Source organism: Saccopteryx bilineata, chromosome 2 (genome assembly GCF_036850765.1).
Source record: "Saccopteryx bilineata isolate mSacBil1 chromosome 2, mSacBil1_pri_phased_curated, whole genome shotgun sequence".
Lineage (NCBI taxonomy): Eukaryota > Metazoa > Chordata > Mammalia > Chiroptera > Emballonuridae > Saccopteryx > Saccopteryx bilineata.
Window position 1 is genome coordinate 362,402,031 of NC_089491.1, and position 20,013 is coordinate 362,422,043.

Here is a 20,013-nt window from a genome sequence, read left to right on the forward strand (position 1 = left end):
ACTCGGTCTGCTGTAGCCCCCCCGGTCAAGCCAATGAACAACTAAGGTATCACAACGAAGAACTGATGCTTCTCATCTCTCTCTTCCTGTATGTCCCTATCTGTCCCTCACTGTCTCTGTCACACAAATAAATTAAATAAAATGTGGTAACTCTTTATGAAAGAATGATAAATAGCACTTTCTTAATGGGAAGACCTATTAGAGAACTATTTTCTCTCTATCATTTATTCATTTCCCACGAATAAATTATTTACAGTATTTAATTTCAAATGGCAAGTTTCAAAGATTTAGTACAGATAGTCTAGTTTTATTCTGATACATAAAGGAAAGTTGCAATAAGCTTTATTAAATTTTTTTAGAGTATATAGAACAAGACATGTTCATAAATAGGCCACTTGGATCTTTAGCTATTTCATTTAGGCTAAATGTCTATCTTTTCATACTTAGCTAAAATTGACTTTATAGCCTGACCAGGCGGTGGCGCAGTGGATAGAGTGTCAGACTGGGATGCAGAAGACCCAGGTTCGAGACCCCAAGGTTGCCAGCTTGATCATGGGCTCATCTGGTTTGAGCAAAAATTCACCAGCTTGGACCCAAGGTTGCTGGCTCAAGCAAGGGGTTACTCAGTCTGCTGAAGGCCTGCAGGTCAAGGCACATATGAGAAAGCAATCAATGAACAACTAAGGTGTCGCAATGCACAACAAAAAACTAATGATTGATGCTTCTCATCTCTCCATTCCTGTCTGTCTGTCCCTGTCTATTTCTCACTCTGACTCTCTCTCTCTCTCTCTGTCTCTGTAAAATTGACTTTATATATATAACCAATTTACTATCTTGCAAAGGTATCAGAATTAAAGTGATTTTTAATGAAATAGGAAAAGTGGCATAAATAACATTATTTTAAAAATAAGAGCATGAATTAAAAGTATAAATATACAACTATTTTTATTTTCATTTAAGCCAAGTATGCTTGAGCTAAAAAGTTAGACAAGATGTATATTTTTCTGTATTTTACACTTTAATACAAATTTCAAAACACAATGGATAACAATACTCTTGATGTTCAGATCTACTTAATTTTATCTGAAACAGATTATTTACTGCACCAACAGTTCCTGTAACAAAACCAGTATTAGAATTGTTTAAATTATTTTGTAATGGCTGTAAGTGGAGCTAATTTGTCTCATGAAGTACCTTCCAGGACTTAGCACACTCTTTAGGTTGCTGGAATACAACCAAAATTGTGGTACTGATAAGTAAAAATATTATATATACATTAAATATTTAGCAAACATTCAAGATAAAAGGACTGACTTTTGACTTAACTCCAAACCAAAAATGAATATCGAAAATACATTTCACCGCTGTTAACACAGTCCTTTATGTGCTCACACAGCATGTTCCAGGAAGTCAATCTTCTTCTTTCTCAATATATGTCTTTGCATTAACACGTGCCATCTGCCTGGCTAAGTACCTGTCTCTAGCTGACATCACAGTTTCTTCATTGCTCCGTTTTGCAAACTTGTTCACTGCCTCATGTGGTCTCTCTTCTTTGCCCGTCTCTTGACATTCATCTGTGATTCTCTGTTTTGCACCTAGTGATGTTTCAGAACTATTGAGTTTCTCTGAGTTTCTTTCTTTGTCCTTTTCCATGGTTCTCATTTTGTCGGATCTTTCCTGGTCAAGAAACCTATCCTTTGCCCCAGAATCCGGGCTGCTTTCCTTTCTGTCTTGCTTTCTTTCTGAAGAATGAACACTTACTTCTTGTTTCTCTCTATCTCTGTTTTCATATCTTTCTTTCCTTGTTTTCGTACGTTCTTCCTTTTCTTTGCTTTTCTCTTCCTTTTCTGCTCCTTTCTCCCTGTGTCGGTTATGATCATTTTGTTGTCTATCTTTTTCTTGTTCTCTTGTGGGATACTTCTCTCTGTTTTTCTCCCTTTTCCATTCTCTGTCATTTCTTTCTCTTTGATCTCTTCCCCTCAGTTTATCTTCTTGCTCATGCCTCTTCCAGTGGGAATCTCTATGACTGGTTTCTCTGTGCCTATGGGAATCCTTTTCTTTTCGGTAATCACGGTCAGTGTAATAACTCTCCTGGTCCCTGCGCTGTCGGTCTTGGTGTTGATCTTCCCTTTTCTCATGTCCTCTGGACTTGGAACTTCTTGTGTGGGCTTTTTGTTCTCTTTCTTCACTAGATGACCGTGAGTGGGCTCGATTCCTGTGATGCCTGGAGTGATTCTCAGAGGTCTCTATGTTCTTTTCCCTTCTGCAGTTCACTTTATTTTCTTCCATTTCATCATCCTCACTGCTGTCAGCATCAATGTCACTGTCTGCATCTGGATTTTCCTCTTCTTTCACAACAGTCTGGAGAATGCATTTCTCATGTGGTAGTCTGTTCTCTGAACTTACTTCATCAGAATAACCCCTTGATTTCTCTTCCTTTATTCCAGACCTATAAAAAATATAACACTAAATGTTACATTATCATATATAGAAAGCAAATGAAGTCTTCATATAATTTTCCTCAATATTTAAATCAATAAAACTACAATTATATATGCCTTCTGATTATCCAAATGTAAAATGGTGCTGATGTCTATTTACCTTGTAAACATCTGCAAAATAGCATTTTCTCTCTTTTTTCTTTTCCAAGTGAGAAGAAGGGACACAGACAGACTCTCGCATGTGCCCCGACCAGGATCCACCTAACAAACCCCATTAGGGGCTGATGATTGACCCATCTGGGCCCATGATAGCAACTGAGCTATTTTTAGCAACTGAGAAAGGGAGAGAGAGAGAAAAAAGGGGGAGGGGGAGGGCTGGAAAAGCAGATGGTTGCTTTTCCTGTGTGTCCTGACTAGGAATTGAACCTGGAATATACACAAGCTGGGCTGATGCTCTACCACTGTGCTAACTGGCCAAGGCCCAAACTAGCATTTTCTAACCACTCAGAATATTTTTTAATTCATTTAGAGAGGGAAGAGAGAGACAGACAGAGAGCAAGAGAAAGAAAGGGAAGGGAGGGGGAGGGGAGGGGAGGGGAGGAAAGAAAAGGGGGTGAGGAGCAGGAAGCATCAACTCCCATATGTGTCTTTTTTTTTTTTTTTCCTGAAGCTGGAAACAGGGAGAGACAGTCAGACAGACTCCCGCATGCGCCCGACCGGGATCCACCCGGCACGCCCACCATGGGGCGACGCTCTGCCCACCAGGGGGCGATGCTCTGCCCATCCTGGGCGTCGCCATATTGCGACCAGAGCCACTCTAGCGCCTGAGGCAGAGGCCACAGAGCCATCCCCAGCGCCCGGGCCATCCTCGCTCCAATGGAGCCTTGGCTGCGGGAGGGGAGGAGAGAGACAGAGAGGAAAGCGCAGCGGAGGGGTGGAGAAGCAAATGGGCGCTTCTCCTGTATGCCCTGGCCGGGAATCGAACCCGGGTCCTCCGCACGCTAGGCCGACGCTCTACCGCTGAGCCAACCGGCCAGGGCCCCATATGTGTCTTGACCAGGCAAGTCTAGGGTTTCAACTGGGACCTCAGCATTCCAGGTCGATGCTTTATCCACTGCGCCACCATGGGTCAGGCCACTCAGAATATTCTCAAAATTGGTAGAAGTGAAAAAGAAAATGAGCATTTCTGTATTTGACCACTAGAACTTGCAGGCAAGAGTCTGTGCAAGGCTGTCATTTTTGCTAAATATAGACAAAGACTAATTGGGATAAAAAAAAAGATATTCTGCATCTTAATATATAGTATTTTCACAATATGAAGTTCAAGTTGTGGCTTTTGTTGGATTTTTATTTTTCTTTCTATAAAAATTTTAAAAGTACTAGAAATAGATGAAGATAAATTTTTTCAAAGCAAAATGGTGGCAAAATCTAATTCTAAATATCACTAGATCAACCCTCATGATTAAAAAGGCATTAGCATCTTGATATATTCCATGGCACCTATCACAACAAAATGGAACAATGTGACTCCATCCAACTATTAAAATTAACAACACTAAATCTGTTTTCATTATCTATATTTTCCCAGCTGATGAAGGTGGTTAATTTATTTACATTACTCACACAATCATTCTAAGCACTTACTAATCACTCTAACAGAGCAACAACTATGTTCCTCTAGGAATTGCTAGTACAACTATTTTGGCTAAAGTATTCACCAACAATTTCCTAATTCTAAACGACTTTGAGAAATCAACTATTAAGTGACACTATGGAGTTTCACGGCTGGCCTTACAACTATAACAGAAACACTAATTTTATATTCAAAATCATAATCTTCAAACATACCTTCTCAAGACTCCTCAGTCTCATCAATTTTATAATCAAATACTAGCAGCCTGACCTGTGGTGGCATAATGGGTTAAAGCATCGAACTGAAAGGCTGAGGTCGCTGGTTCAAAACCCCGGGCTTGCCCAGTCAAGGCACATAGGGGAGTTGATGCTTTCTGCTCCTCCCCCCCCCCTCTGTCTCCTCTCTCTAAAATGAATAAATAAAATCTAAAATAAAAAAACCAAAAATAAGAAACAAACTAGCAGTTAGGGGATGGGAAGTATAAACCTAATCCCCTCTCTTCATCCTAAATTCCCTTCTTCTGCCTCTTTTCCCCAGCAACATAAGACTCAGATCTTCTTATCTGAATGTTTCTGTTCCCAAAATGTTTCCTGAAATACAAGTTTAGGACTAAGTCTCCCTTTTACCTTCAGCTACATACTTATGGCATAATCATTTCACCATTCCTATTTAAAACCTTAGAACTTTATTTAAAAATTCTCTAATCCTTACTTTCTAGACCAGTACTAATAGAAATGTCTACATAAATGGTAATGTCCATAATCTATGCTGTTTAATTTGGTAGCCACTAGCCAAATGTGGCAACTGAGTACTTGAAATGTGGTTGTTGTGACCACAATATTAAACTGAATATCCAACAGCCAAACATGACTAGTGGGTATATAGTGGACAGTGCATTTGTAGTCCTTGGTATGTGAATCTTAACATTTTATGGAGGCTGGGTCCTAGTTATAACAATAAACCACATCACATAACCAGTGATGGTGCAGTGGATAAGGCATCTACCTGGAATCCTGAGTTTGCTGGTTATAAACCCTGGGCTTGCCCAGTCAAGGCACACACAAGAGGTAACTACTACTATGAGTTTATGGTTCCCACTCCTCCCTCCCTATCTCTCTCCTCTCTCTAAAAATCAATAAAATCCTAAAATAAATAAACCACATCTCTTTTTATATACTATCCAAACATGCATATAGAATTACTGCAGAATAAAGACAATACTGAAATACGTTTGCAGGTTTTTAAATTGAGAAACTGTAAATTCCTAACCATTCATTAGGTCAGGTTGGGCTGACAAGACAATATGCAATGCTGCAATCCTTTATCTTTCAGAGGGTTTAAAATAATCCACAACCAAAGATCATGAACAGTATCTTCTAAATATTCTGTATGTCAGGTCTCACCTAGCTTCACGAAAGCTGCATGTAGGTACTTCCTCTTCACCAACTGCTTGATTTAACAAATGCCTATAAAATCCACTGAGATCTTTCTGTTTGGTTACATCCAAACGTGCTAAGAGAGGGAAAGCAAAAGTGAGAATATATTCAAGACAAATATGCAGTTTAGTTTTACAAATGTAGAGTATATAATATATACTGTGTGTAAACTAGTTTCTAGATCAAGAGGTGGCAAATTATAGCCTGCAGGCCAAATTTGGCCTGTATATAATTTTTTATTGGAATGTAGCCCTGTTCATTTGTTTATGTATTGTCTAGGGCTGCTTTTGTATTACAAAAGTAGAGCTGAGTAGCTGTAACAGAGATCATATGGTACACAAAGCCTAAAGTGTTCACTATTTGGGCCTGTATAGAAAGTTTGCTGACTGGTGTTCTAGATGAACACATAGCACATACATAGAGTAAGTCTCATAGATTTGTTTTTCTTCCACTTAAAGTTGATGAGCACTTGCCAGTTAGGTTATTTGTTAAGTCCATATTTTACTTAAATCTTGAGAAATAATCATGAATAGAAAGCAGTGAAGTACTACAAATTTGTTTGGCCTTTGCACATCTTTGTTTTTTCTTGAATTGTTATTCTTTTTCTAAATGTCCAGTTGATGCTCCTTGAGTAATGTTATTCTAGTTTTCTCATCCCAGCAAATATAACTAGGATTTAAATCTGTTTATATTGCTTCTGACAAATGTCATATTATGCCTTATCACCAGTGTTTTTATATTTGGAATAATTTTCCGAGGCAATGACTTACAATGACCCCCTAGTTTTAGTAGAGGTACCAGTTACTAAGAGCAACTGCTTTTAGTAAAAATCTTCTGTTTTATAATATTGTATAACATAATAACCTATCTTGTACCTTCAATTCCTATACATAAATTATGACTACAACAAAGAATCTAAAAGTTAGTGACAAGGCAAATGGCTGACCACAGGGCAGAATTCCCTCTACCCTCGTCCTCTTCCACTTCACCTTCCAGTGCAGCAGCCCTCTTTTCTCGTTCCTCTTCTTCGGCTCTCTCTTGCAGTTTTTTCTTATAAGCAGATGTCACAAATGCCTCTTTATCATCAAATTCTCCTTTTTCCATTTCTCGTTCTCTCTGTATTTTCTTTTCCATTCTTTTTTCCTGTTCCTTTTTTCTTATCTCAACTGCTTTTAGTAAGTTGTGAATATACTTGGGCTGGGGGGGGAGAAAAGATTATTTATGAAAGAGTCAAAATTAGTAATTGTTAATACTCTCTTTTTAAATCATAAATTTATTAAGACAGAAATGTCCAAACAGGCAGGCCTATCATCTCAAAAATCAATATAAATTTATTAGTAGGCTTGAAACTAAAATTATTTTCAATAAATATATAAGTATAAGGTAAATAATATCCAAAGTGCTATTTTAAAATCTCAAACTAAGTAATTTTTCCACTGTTTTTCCTCACCCTTTTTATTGGTAGTGTCTTAATACTTCAATAGAATCATGAATTAGAAAGGTTCCTACTAGTTTATCACAATAGTTGAAATACAATTATTTAAAATAGTAGCCTTAAATATCATTTTACACCACCACTTTATTTGTAGATGTGGTAAGATGCAAAGATCCTTAAAAATCAGTCTGCTTGTGAAAGAATAAGTGTGATAGAAAATTCACTGGGAAACAAAATTTTTGTTGCATCCAAAAAACACTTGTTCTTACCTAATTTGAGTATGCTGATCTCAAATCTGACTTTAGTTTTTCTCTGTAAGATACAGTTTTTTTGCAATTCAAGATTTTAGGTTTTCATCTTATTGTAAAATTTTCAACATTTAGTTTAACATAATGAAGTAGAATGTCTTTTTGGGCATCATCTTTGTGAAAATATAATTTATATAATGCAATAAATACACTAATACACTAAAAGATACGATTACATTACAATTTGTCTACAATTTCAAAATAGAACATATTTACACTTATTTTAATCAAAATTTGCATAAAACTTATTTAAATTCTATTCAGGCAAAAATTTGCATTTGTAGCTCTTGCATTTGTGTACTTATTGAGGACAATCTCATTTGATGCTCCAGCAGTAGTCTGCTCATCACTAACAGCTCCAAAATTTTCGGGAAACTTATCAAGGTGACTGTTCAGGAAGTGAATCTTAACGCTCACATTACATCCAATGTCACAGAAAGCCAACAGCATCCTTTGAACCAGAAGTTCATAGTGTTCTGCTTTTTTGTTGCCAAGGAAGTTCTTTGTAACTGCCACAAAAGGCTGCCACGCTGCTTTCTCCTCCTTATTCATCTTCCTGGCAAATTCTTCATCAGGTATGAGGGTTTGAATTTGAGGTCCGTCGAATACACCTGCTTTTATCTTCTCGAAAGACAAGGCAGGAAAAGTAGAAATAATATGTTGAAAGCATTCACTTTCTCTATCCAAAGACTGAACAAACTGCTTCATTAAGCCAAGTTTGATGTGAAGTGGGGGTAAAATGATCCTGTCTTGATTAACTACAGGTTCATTCACAATATTTTGCATCCCTACTTCCAGAGCTTTACGTTTTGGTCACTCCTTCTGTGCCCAGTGTTTCTCCTGAGCTTGGCTGTCCCACAAACACAGAAAGCAAGGATACTTCGTGAAATCTCTCTGTTGTCCTAGCAGAAAATTTACCATTTTAAGATCCACACAAATGATCCAGTTGTGCTCTTCATACTTCAGAGAGTCGAGGGCAATTTTTGTCATTATAATCTTCTTGCAGATGAGTTGAATAACCAATTGAAACTGCTGCATAAACATTATCGTTGTGTAGAAGAACACATTTCAGACTCCGTTTAGAGTTGTCAAGAAATAGCCGCCATTCTGTTGGACTCTAAGTGGTAACACATAGCTGAGAAGACTACTGATATCATGACAGTAAACAAAGTGTTTGTCTTTGGAAAAAAAGTCCAGAAAAACTTGTTCACGCTTCCTGAAATGGGATACTTTAGCTGACTGGCGAGGTGAAGTACATTCTTTTCTTGAAGCCTGGAGGCTAATAACTCAGCTGCTTTCTTTGATAGGCCCAAATCTCTTACTAAGTCATTCAATTCGGGCTGGCTAAACTGCTGAGGGGTTGATGACTGCTTGGCATCAGAAGAAGACCTTCAGATTCTATAACCATTTCCTCATGCATCTTATCAAAATACACTTGATCACCATGTTCACTTTCTTCGTCCTTAGAAGAAATAAAACCATTGAAAACTGGAACCAGGAGTGTCCCAGAGTGTGGGATAGGTCATATTGCCAAAGGAATATTAGGATATGCGATCATATGCCATTTTTTCTTGCCGATGCCCTTTGTATGAATCAGACAGAAATAACAGTCACTGCTCTGGTCCTTAGGTTCATGCCAAACCATCGGAATACCAAAAGGCATTCTTTTGCGTTTTCCTTTTGTCCAGTCACGAAGCATTTCCTCACAATTATGACACACAATATGAGGAGCCCAATTCTTATCTTGATCACCAAAGGGAACTTGAAAATAGGCAATATATGCATGTGTCACAAATGATGAAATATTGTGCCTTTGATATTGAAGTGTGTAACAGTCACATATATAACAGAAGATGTCAGGACTATTCTTACATTTACACCTACTCGAAGAAGCCATGATTCAATCTTAAAACAAAATAAGAGGGTGTTTTTATCAGATAATAATTTTTTAACATTTAAAAACAACTACAATTATGTAAAAGTGATGTTTTTAAAATATTAATTGCCTTGTAGTTATGTTCAATCCAAGAGTCGTTGCCCTTTAACTCCAATTTAAAAACCAATGCATGCCATTAACTGTAACAAAAAGAAATTAAAATTGCATAAAAAATAGAGCATGCACCGAAAAACGAATTTCAGATTTGGAATCAGCGATGCAGAAATATATAGAAACAGTTCTAAAACCTCATGCAACAGAAAATGAAAAAGAATTTGTTCCCCAGTGAAATCTGAGTTAAATTCAATTCCCTCTACCCTTAATTTTTTTCAAACTAAGTATTTGATCATGATATGTATAGATGATTCAGTAACCAGGTAGGAAGCAATTAAAATGAAAAGATGATAAAATATAAATAAACATGAACAGAAAGAAATATTTTTTTAAAAATTACTTGGAAAAGTTTTCAAGCAAAAATCAGAATTTATAAAACTGTTAGATAATTCACTTACTCCTGTTGGAATACTAAATGTAGGGCTTCCTGGGTTCTAAATCAAACCAATAATACCTGGAACTAAGGACACCTCACCCTTCAAATACCTAAAGGTTTTTCTCAAATCACCTTCATTCTGAAAAGATTAAGATACACACTGCAGGTTAAAGTCGAAGAAAGTTTGTGTTTTCACCTACAAACCTTCCGGTCTTTCCCCAAAAGCAGTTTGGGATTACTTTCTTCCTTTTTTTTCTGCATTTCATCATAAATACTGTCATATTCATATACAGTGGAATCTTCAGCAAGGGCCTTCTGGATTTCCAGTTTGGTCTTAAAAAAATAATTAAACATGTTTCAAAAATGTGAACTAGCTAACAGCACAAAAATGTCTAATTTTCTTGAGACAGGATTAAAAATCAGAAATATATCATAAAAATTATATCAATTACATTTTAAGACAAAAAATATGAACATCAATTCTGGAGCCTGGCTGCCTGGGTTTGAATCCTGGGTCTGTACTTACTAGTTACTTTGGACAAGTTTATTTAAACACTTTGTGCCTCAGTTTTCCTCATCTAAAAAAAATGAGAATTGTATCTACCTTCAAAGTTGTGATAAATAATTTAGTAAACTTAAAACACTTAGAATGGAGCATCACAGAGAGTAAGTGTTTGATAAAAATTATTACTATTTATTCATTTGTACATAAATAGAATTATCCATATTTACAACAGGTCAAAAGGTCCAAGGTTTGACTTAGAAACATCTAACCTTGGTTTTAGATGTCTGTAGTACCTTACATGTTAAACATTTGTATCATTTTTAGCTGAGTTACCAAATAAAATGTTGGTTTCAAATGGTAGGCAATACTTTTTTAAAAGCTCCCAACATAACAGAAAAATCGCGATATTTTTGTAATTAATATTTTTGCAATATAAAGTCCTCTCTCTTTGCTTATCATGTTCCCTCTATCTTAAATATTTTTCCTCCTGTTTTCAGGCCATCAAAATCTCATCTAGAGATTCAGGGTCAGCTCAACCCCTATTTTTAAAAATTATTTTTCAATTACAATTGCTATGTAATAATATATTAGTTTCAGGTGTACAATGTAGTGATTAGACATATATATACATATACCTTACAAAGTGATCACCCAGATAAATCAGTCTAGTACCATCTGATATCATACATAGTTATTACATTATTATTGACTATATTCCCTATTCTGTACTTTATATCCCTGTGACTATTTTTATAATTGGCAATTTGTACTTCTTAATCCCTTTTACCATTTCCACGAATCTCCCCAGACCCTCTCCCTTCTGGTGACCATCAATTTGTGGGCATTTATCCAAAGAAATCCAAAACACTAATCTGAAAAGATATATGCACCCCCCTAGTTCATTGAAGCATTATTAACTATAGCTGAGATATGGAAGCAACAAGTGGTGGGTGTGCCGGGTGGATCCCAGTCGGTATATGCGGGAGTCTGTCTGACTCCTCCCGGTTTCCAACTTCAGGAGAAAAAAAAAAAGTTAAAATTTTTTCTTTACTTTAACCTAAGAAAAATAATGATTCTCCTGCCTATATGGTAAATTAGCAGTACGGCTCCTTTCCTAAAATCAACCTAAAGAACTCTAAGAGGGAAACATGGAATCCAAGAAATAATCACCACCAACACAACATAAAACAAAGGACAATACAGACAAAAAAATCAGTATAAATATATATGAATGAACACAATTGGCCCAATGAAAGTATATAGGGCATTTTTCAAGCATAGAAGGAATATTTATAAAAAACTTTATTGGACCATGAAGTTAATCTTAACACGTTTTAAAGACACGAAATAATATATACAATGCATGATCTTGGAAAAAGAAATCATGTTAGAAATCAGTAACAGAAAAGTAACCCTAAACCCCTATGTTTAGAAATTAAGATCTAGGCCCTGGCTGGTTGGCTCAGTGGTCGAGTGTAGGCCCAGCATGTGGATGTCCTGGGTTCAATTCCTGGTCAGGGCACACAGAAGAAGTGACTATCTGCTTCTTCACCCCTCTGCCTTCCCCTTTTCTCTTCCCACAGCTATGGCTTGATTGGTTTGAGCACGACTTCCCTGGGCACTAAGGATGGTTCCATACAGCCTCTGCTTCAGGTGCTAAAAATAGCTTCGTTGCAAGCATGGCCCCAGATGGGGGCTGCCTAGAGGATCCTGGTTGGAGTGAATGGGGGATTCTGTCTATCTTCCCTCCTTTCACTTGGAAAAGAAAAAAGAAAGAAATTAAGTTCTAACTTACTCATGGGTCAAAAAAGCAAACATAATTAGAAAATATTTTGAACTAAATACAGCCCTGGCCAGGTGGCTCAGGGGCTGAGTCATCTGAAAGCAGAAGTGGCTTTAATCTACAACACAACAATAAAGAGCTAATTCTTCATTCTATTTTTTCCTTTAAAATTTATAAAAACCAGAGATCTATGTAAACCAATAAACACCTTAACATTTTGTCAAAAAAAGGGATCAAGATAAAATTATTTCTTTATACATCCAAGATACCAAAACTAATACTTAAAAATGTCAGCTGAAATATTTACTGCACCAAATGCATTTAACTCACTCTTCGACCTTACCTGTTTCATTGCTTGCTTTTTAGCAGCTTCCCTCTGAAGGCTTTCACTCACGGAGGCCTGTAAGACAGAAAAATGCTGTCATTGTTTAATATTTCCTTTCCAAAATTCTAGCTGGCACTTGGTTCCTTATTGTTAATTATAGAGAGAGAACATGAATTAATATGATCAAGGTCTTTTCCTCAAATTTTTAAAAACAGATGAATGTTCACTGTAACTCATCAGATTAGGCTATAAGAAATGAGAAAATAGAATAGAACAGGACAAAATGAGACAACACGGGCTTTTTAGTTCCAATTTTACCACTAAGTCATTCAACTTCTTTGAACTTCAATTTGCTTTGTATGTTCATGTGAATGTGTGTCACGCATATATTAGCTGGGAGTGGATTGGTCATTTCCAGTAATAAAATGGTATCATCCCCAGCAACAAAAAGCACATTCGATTAAATATAGTATATCAAGCTTTTACTATATGCTCAAGGCTTATGGGCAGCCAAAATGATCTGAGGTTATAATCATTCAATAAATACAGTGTGTCCGTAAAGTCATGGTGTACTTTTGACCGGTCACAGGAAAGCAACAAAAGATGACAGAACTGTGAAATCTGCACCAAATAAAAGGAAAACCCTCCCATTTTCATATCTATTCAGTGCAGTTCGATGTGGGCTCACACACAGATTTTTTAGGGCTCCTTAGGTAGCTATCCCGTATAGCCTCTACAGACTCGTCACTGACTGATGGCCTACCAGAATGGGGTTTCTCCACCAAACTGCCTGTTTCCTTCAACTGCTTATCCCACCGAGTAATGTTATTCCTATGTGGTGGCACTTCGTTATAAACGTGCCAATATTTACGTTGCACTTTGGACACGGATTCGAATTTAGCAAGCCACAGAACACACTGAACTTTCCTCTGTGCTGTCACATCTCGACTGGCATGGCCGTGGGCCACTCCGCTGTATACACGGTGTTATGTCATCATGTGCACAAGCGCACATGCTGCCACATCATCCTACAGAAACTGAGAGGATTTTCCTTTTATTTGGTGCAGATTTCACATTTCTATCATCTTTTGTTGCTTTCCTGTGACCGGTCAAAAGTGCACCATGACTTTATGGACACACTACATATACTAAAATGTCTACCATATCTTTCATTGTTCTAGCTCCTGAAGATATCAGCAAAACAAGAACAGTCTTTGTTCTTGCAATAAATGGTCTGAAGGGAAGATAAAAAACTGAAGATAATTATAATACAAATGTGATAAGCAATATAATAAGGAGGTAAAAAAGGACTGTGGGAACACAGGGAAACAAAATGTATGAGGAACCAAGAAAGCTTTCCCTAAAGATATATGACATTAGACCTGAATCAAAAAGAATTTAAGAGCCCTGGCTGGATAGCTCAGTTGGTTAGTGTTGTCCCAATATACCAAGGTTGTGGGTTTGATCCTCAGTTGGGGCACACATAAGAATCAACCAATGAATGCATAAATAATTGGAACAATAAATCGATGTTTCTTTCTCCCCCACTTCTCTCTCTAAAATCAATCAATAAAATTAAAAAAATTTTTGAGAAGGCAAGTGGAATATAATAGGACATAGTAATCACATGGATAAAAGTAAAAACTTACAGCTAAGAAAAGAAATATAATTACCATACTTAAGTAAAAATGTTTTCTTAAAGGTATAAGGCCTGGTAAACATACTAACCAACACTGTAATGTATGCTTTTAACAAGGTGAATGTTATGGGGAGTGAATTATCTTTAAAAAAAAAATAAAGCTACTATTAAATTTATTTTTAATTAAAAATATCAGCCTTATTCCTAGGACTATAGTTCTCTAGACTTTTGGCATTTGTTGTTTTCAGCTGTATAGAATCAACTGATGCTTCCTTTGTTTTCCATGGCCACAAAGAGAACAAAATAAATCTAATTCTGGTTCCCTATGACCACAGAGACAAAATTAATACACAAAGGCCATACAAGTAATAGAACACTTAATGAATTAAAAGTAGTATAGGCAACAAACTAAGGACATTTTAGATAGTACATCGCTCCAAGTAGAGGAATAGATGTTTGTAACAAAAACAACAGTACCCAATATTTACAGAGCCAGGTGCTATGCTAAGTGTATTACATATATTACTCAATTCATTATGTGATACAAACATCTTTCAATTAGAATACCAATTTTAAACATTAAAATAGTAAATGTCAATAAACACCCATGAAATTCTTCTGAATATATTTTTATCTTTCTAATTCACATAAATTAAATATGTATTTTTTTGATCAATGAGTCAGTAATATCCTCAGAACTAAAAGATTAAATCTCCAAATGCTGGACTTTTACTTTTTTTATTTGCTTTTATTATTTTGCCATCTCTCCCCCAGTCTGTCATAGTTCATCTGCTGTCACTTTAAAATTGGTTGTTTCAACCTAAACTACTGAACTTTTTTGTTTTATATAATGTAAAATAAGCAGACTAGGAAAGGCTTTGTAATATAATTGTTTAGAACAGGGGTAGTCAATCTTTTTATACCTACCGCCCACTTACGTATCTCTGTTAGTAGTAAAATTTTTTAACCGCCCACCGGTTCCACAGTAATGGTGATTTATAAAGTAGGGAAGTAACTTTACTTTATAAAATGTATTAAAGCAGAATTACAGCAAGTTAAAACATATAATAATAATTACTTACCAAGTACTTTATGTCAGATTTTCGCTAAGTTTGGCAGAATAAATCTTTATAAAACAACTTACTATAGTTAAATCTATCTTTTTATTTATACTTTGGTTGCTCTGCTACCACCCACCACGAAAGCTGGAACACCCACTAGTGGGTGGTAAGGACCAGGTTGACTACCACTGGTTTAGAATGATAAAGTCTGATCTTTGAAAAAAGTCAGATGTTATTTCTTACAGAGTGAGTACATAATGGAGGGATTACAGTAAATGTACATATCCTATTTATAGACTTATTTCCCTGAATTCCAATAGCACCAGTGTATGAAGAGGTGACTCTGAACCTAAGCTGAAAAATTCAAGGAGGATGGTCTTTTGAAGCTCATTTGATTCTAGTCTTTCTAACTAAAGGAACTCTGACAATGACTATTTAAAGATTAAACATAGGCCCTGGCCGGTTGGCTCAGCGGTAGAGCGTCGGCCTAGCGTGCAGAGGACCCGGGTTCAATTCCCGGCCAGGGCACACAGGAGAAGCGCCCATTTGCTTCTCCACCCCTCCGCCACGCTTTCCCTCTCTGTCTCTCTCTTCCCCTCCCGCAGCCAAGGCTCCATTGGAGCAAAGATGGCCCGGGCGCTGGGGATGGCTCTGTGGCCTCTGCCCCAGGCGCTAGAGTGGCTCTGGTCGCAACATGGCGACGCCCAGGATGGGCAGAGCATCGCCCCCTGGTGGGCAGAGCGTCGCCCCTGGTGGGCGTGCCGGGTGGATCCCGGTCGGGCGCATGCGGGAGTCTGTCTGACTGTCTCTCCCTGTTTCCAGCTTCAGAAAAATGAAAAAAAAATAAAAATAAAAAAATAAAATAAAGATTAAACATACACAAAGTTAAAAATGAAGAGTAGCAGTAAAACTTTTAGTGATTTCTATAAGAGTGATCCTACATAAAAAAATCAGTAAATGTATTAAATATTTTTAAATCTTCTACATAAGAAACTTTGGTCTAGATCCATATTCGAGATAAAAGTAACCAGTAAAATTTAAAAAGGTCAATAAAATTTTATATTTTAAAGGTCATGTCTTTCCAAGTTTTAGAGCTATCCTTAAAGAAAAATTACATACAAATTTTAAATTAAAAAAAGTCAGTACAAATTTTAAGACTCAACATTTTAGTCTGGTTTCCATAAAAAGTAAAGATATGCGAGAGAAGATAAAAATAACAAAATCAGATCCTCATCTTACTGAAGTCACCAAGAGATGAAATAAGAGTTCATATAGGTGCCCTATATGAGAGCAGCCCTGGCCGGTGACGCCATGGATAGAGCGTCATCCTGGAGCAGAGAGGTCACCAGTTTGATGACCGACAGTGCTAGTTTCACCCCAAGTTCACTGTTTTGAGCCCCAGTCAGGGCACATATGAGAAGCAATAGATGGTGTACAACTAAGTGAAATGAGTTGATCCTTTTCTCTCTCCCCCCGCTTCCTCTCTCTCAAAATAAATAGATAGTGTCAACAAAGTAGCCTCTAACTTTAGCTTTCCTACTCTGTATGGTTTAAGGAGGAAGTACAAAATAATGATCACTAGTGAAGACTCTGGAAACGGAGCTTCAGTCAGTTCTTACCAGCTGTGTCGTCCCAGGTGTGTTCCTCATCTATATAACAGTACCTACCTAACATAATTGTTCTGAAGAGTGAGGCAGTATTTTAAAAGTTGTTTAGCAAGTATCTGGCTGAAAGTGCTGAAGAAAGATTGAGAATATAAGGCTTGTAGAAATGCTTATATTTTTTTTAAAATATTTTTTAATATTTTTTTTCCGAGACAGAGAGAGGGATAGACAGGGACAGAGAGACAGGAATGGAGAGAGATGAGAAGCATCAATCATTAGTTTTTCGTTGTGCGTTGCGACACTTTAGTTGTTCATTGATTGCTTTCTCATATGTGCCTTGACAGCGGGCCTTCAGCAGACCGAATAACGCCTTGCTCGGGCCAGCGACCTTGGGTTCAAGTTGATGAGCTTCGCTCAAATCAGATGAGCCCACGCTCAAACTGGTGACCTCGGGGTCTCGAACCTGGGTCCTCCACATCCCAATCCGACGCTCTATCCACTGCTCCACTGCCTGGTCAGGTGAAATGCTTATATTTAAACAATTAAAAATAAGTTATGGAAAAAAACTAGCTATAAATTTTTTTGTTTTTGAGAGTGTTGAGAGAGAGACAGGAAGGGAAAAAGAGGTTGAGAAGCATCAACTCACAGAGGCCTTCACTTTAGTTGTGCATTGATTGTTTCTCCTAAGTGTCTTGAATGGAGCTGAGCAAGTGTACCCGCGCTCAAGCCAGTGACTTTGAGCTTTTCACGCTAGCAACCTTTGGGAACCCATAGGGATAAGCCCGCACTTGGAGCTTCAAATTAGCAACCTCAGTATTCTGGGTCAAAGCTTTATCCACTGCACCACTAACGGCCAGGCACTGTAAGTTTTTTCCTTGGAGTACTACAACTAAACCAAAGTGTTCACCAGAAATACATGTAAACTGTTCTACTTTATAGTATACTTATCAGTGTGTTTAATAAAATATATGATTACTATTTATTTGAAATAATATGATTCCATTTGCATCTATGGAAATAGAAAAATCTATTGTTAAATATACTGCTCACAAAAGTGAGGGAATATTTCAAAATGAATATGAAGCTATAAAATATCCCCTCATTTTTGTGAGCAGTATATTTAAAAGGCTATACATGTCTTTTGTGTGTTAAGATTCCTTAAGATTTCATATTCAATATATCAATAAACAGGAAAATGGAGGATACATATACCTGAAGCTTTCACTAGCTATGGGATATGGCATAGCTGGAAACGAGTTTTCTAGAACTGACAGTGGTATTACTATGAACTACTTATAAAACACGTTGCCCCAAAGCAAAAGCAGAATAGAACTCTTCTTTGAGCAAGTCCTGTACTTTGCTGCTCTAGTAATAACTGGATTGTGGGACCTGATAGCAAGGAAAGATCAACTGAATGAATATCTGCCTTTAATAATTGCCTTGGTTTGAGATGGGAGATCTTGTTAAAGAAGTACATATTTTCAAATTTTATTTTGAAATAATGGTTAGCCTGATCTGTGGTGGCGCAGTGGATAAAGCGTCGACCTGGAAATGCTGAGGTTGCCGGTTCGAAACCCTGGGCTTGCCTGGTCAAGGCACATATGGGAGTTGATGCTTCCAGCTCCTCCCCCCTTCTCTCTCTCTTTCTCTCTCTCTCTCTCTGTCTCTCCCTTTCCTCTCTAAAATGAACAACAAAAAAAAAATTAAAAAAAAAGAAAAGAAATAATGGTTAGTTCACAGGAAGTTGTAAAGAAATGTCAGAGAAGTCCTTCACCCAGCCTTCCCAATGTTAACATCTTAGATAACAAGTACAGTATCAACAGCAGGAAACACACTGGTACAAACCATCAGGCTTATTCATATTTCATTAGTTATACATGCACACATTTGTATAGATGTGTATAGCTCCCCCTTAATAGCTATGTCCACCTCTCCTCTCTCTTTTTTTTAAGTGAGAGGATAGACAGACTCCCCCATGTGCCCCGACTAGGATCCACCTGGCAACCCGTCTGGGGCTGATGTTCAAATCAACTGAACTACCCTCAGTGCCCAACTGAACTAGGCCAATGCTTGAACCTACTGAGCCACTGGCTGTGAGAGAGGAAGAGAGAGAAGGGGAGAGGAAGAGGATGACAGGAGGAGAGGAAGAGAAGCAGAGGGTCACTTCTCATGTGTGCCCTGTCGGGATCAAACCCAGGACGTCCACATGCCGGGCCAATGCGCTATCCCCTGAACAAACCAGCCAGGGCCTTCCTCTCCCATTCTTTTTTTTTTTTTTTTTTTTTTTTTTTGCATTTTTCTGAAGCTGGAAACAGGGAGAGACAGTCAGACAGACTCCCGCATGTGCCCGACCGGGATCCACCCGGCACGCCCACCAGGGGCGATGCTCTGCCCATCCTGGGCGTCGCCATGTTGTGACCAGAGCCACTCTAGCGCCTGAGGCAGAGGCCACAGAGCCATCCCCAGCGCCCGGGCCATCTTTGCTCCAATGGAGCTTTGGCTGCGGGAGGGGAAGAGAGAGACAGAGAGGAAGGCGTGGCGGAGGGGTGGAGAAGCAAATGGGTGCTTCTCCTGTGTGCCCTGGCCGGGAATCGAACCCGGGTCCTCCGCACTCTAGGCCGACGCTCTACCGCTGAGCCAACCGGCCAGGGCCTCTCCCATTCTTAATCCCTGACAACCTCCAATCTGTTCTATTTATAATCAGTAGTTACTTTATGAATGTTATATTAATGGAATTATATTGAGATTGGTTTTTTATACTAAAAATTACTTTAAAAGAATGCATTCTGCTTAGTACACAGATACTATAAAATAAAAAATACTTCTTGCCACAAAATATTCTCTAATCTGTAAGTAACCTAAGGAAATACCTAACATGACCTAAAAAAAAGCTGTTAAAAAAGTCATTAAGACTGAATGTGACCAAAACACACAAAACAGTGGTTAACTGATTAGTTTAAAAATCAGTAGGCAGGCGTTTATTCTATTTTATGGCTAAAGACTAGGTCACAGAATAATGCAATCAAGGGTTCATTAATGGTACCTTCTAATAAAACCACAAATTATTAGTTTTAAATTTAGTAAGACAAAAACCACTCACTATAATAGCCTTTACCTTGAAAAATAATTCAATTCATAAATCAGTTCAAATGCAAACATTCTGACTGTACTAAAAGTACAAAAACAGCTATTGTACCACTGTGATCTTGTGTGTGTGTGTGTGCGTGTGTGTGTGTGTGTGTTTCAGAGACAGGGAGAGTCAGAGAGATGGACAGATAGGGACAGACAGGCAGGAAGGGAGAGAGATGAGAAACATCAATTCTTTGTTGCGGCTCCTTAATTGTTCACTGATTGATTTCTCATAAGTGCCTTGACTGCGGGGCTATAGCAGAGTGACCCCTTGCTCAAGCCAGTGAC

At 37.7% G+C, this 20,013-nt stretch overlaps 1 protein-coding gene and 1 non-coding gene across 3 annotated transcripts in view; both read right to left on the reverse strand.

The window, feature by feature from the left end:
- Positions 1-919: 919 nt before the first annotated feature.
- NSRP1 (nuclear speckle splicing regulatory protein 1) overlaps positions 920-20,013 on the reverse strand; it is a 33,368-nt gene continuing 14,274 nt past the window's right edge. For both annotated transcript variants that reach the window (XM_066263136.1, XM_066263137.1), the window contains 5 exons: positions 12,311-12,367; positions 9,884-10,012; positions 6,500-6,707; positions 5,478-5,586; positions 920-2,449 (listed from right to left, as the gene is read on the reverse strand). In XM_066263136.1, the coding sequence (XP_066119233.1) occupies positions 1,411-2,449; positions 5,478-5,586; positions 6,500-6,707; positions 9,884-10,012; positions 12,311-12,367 (1,542 nt within the window). In that variant the 3' untranslated portion in view covers positions 920-1,410. The remainder of the gene's footprint in view (positions 2,450-5,477; positions 5,587-6,499; positions 6,708-9,883; positions 10,013-12,310; positions 12,368-20,013) is intronic.
- On the reverse strand, positions 19,173-19,248 carry TRNAS-AGA (transfer RNA serine (anticodon AGA)). The gene has a single exon. It is a non-coding gene; the product is annotated as a tRNA-Ser (tRNA).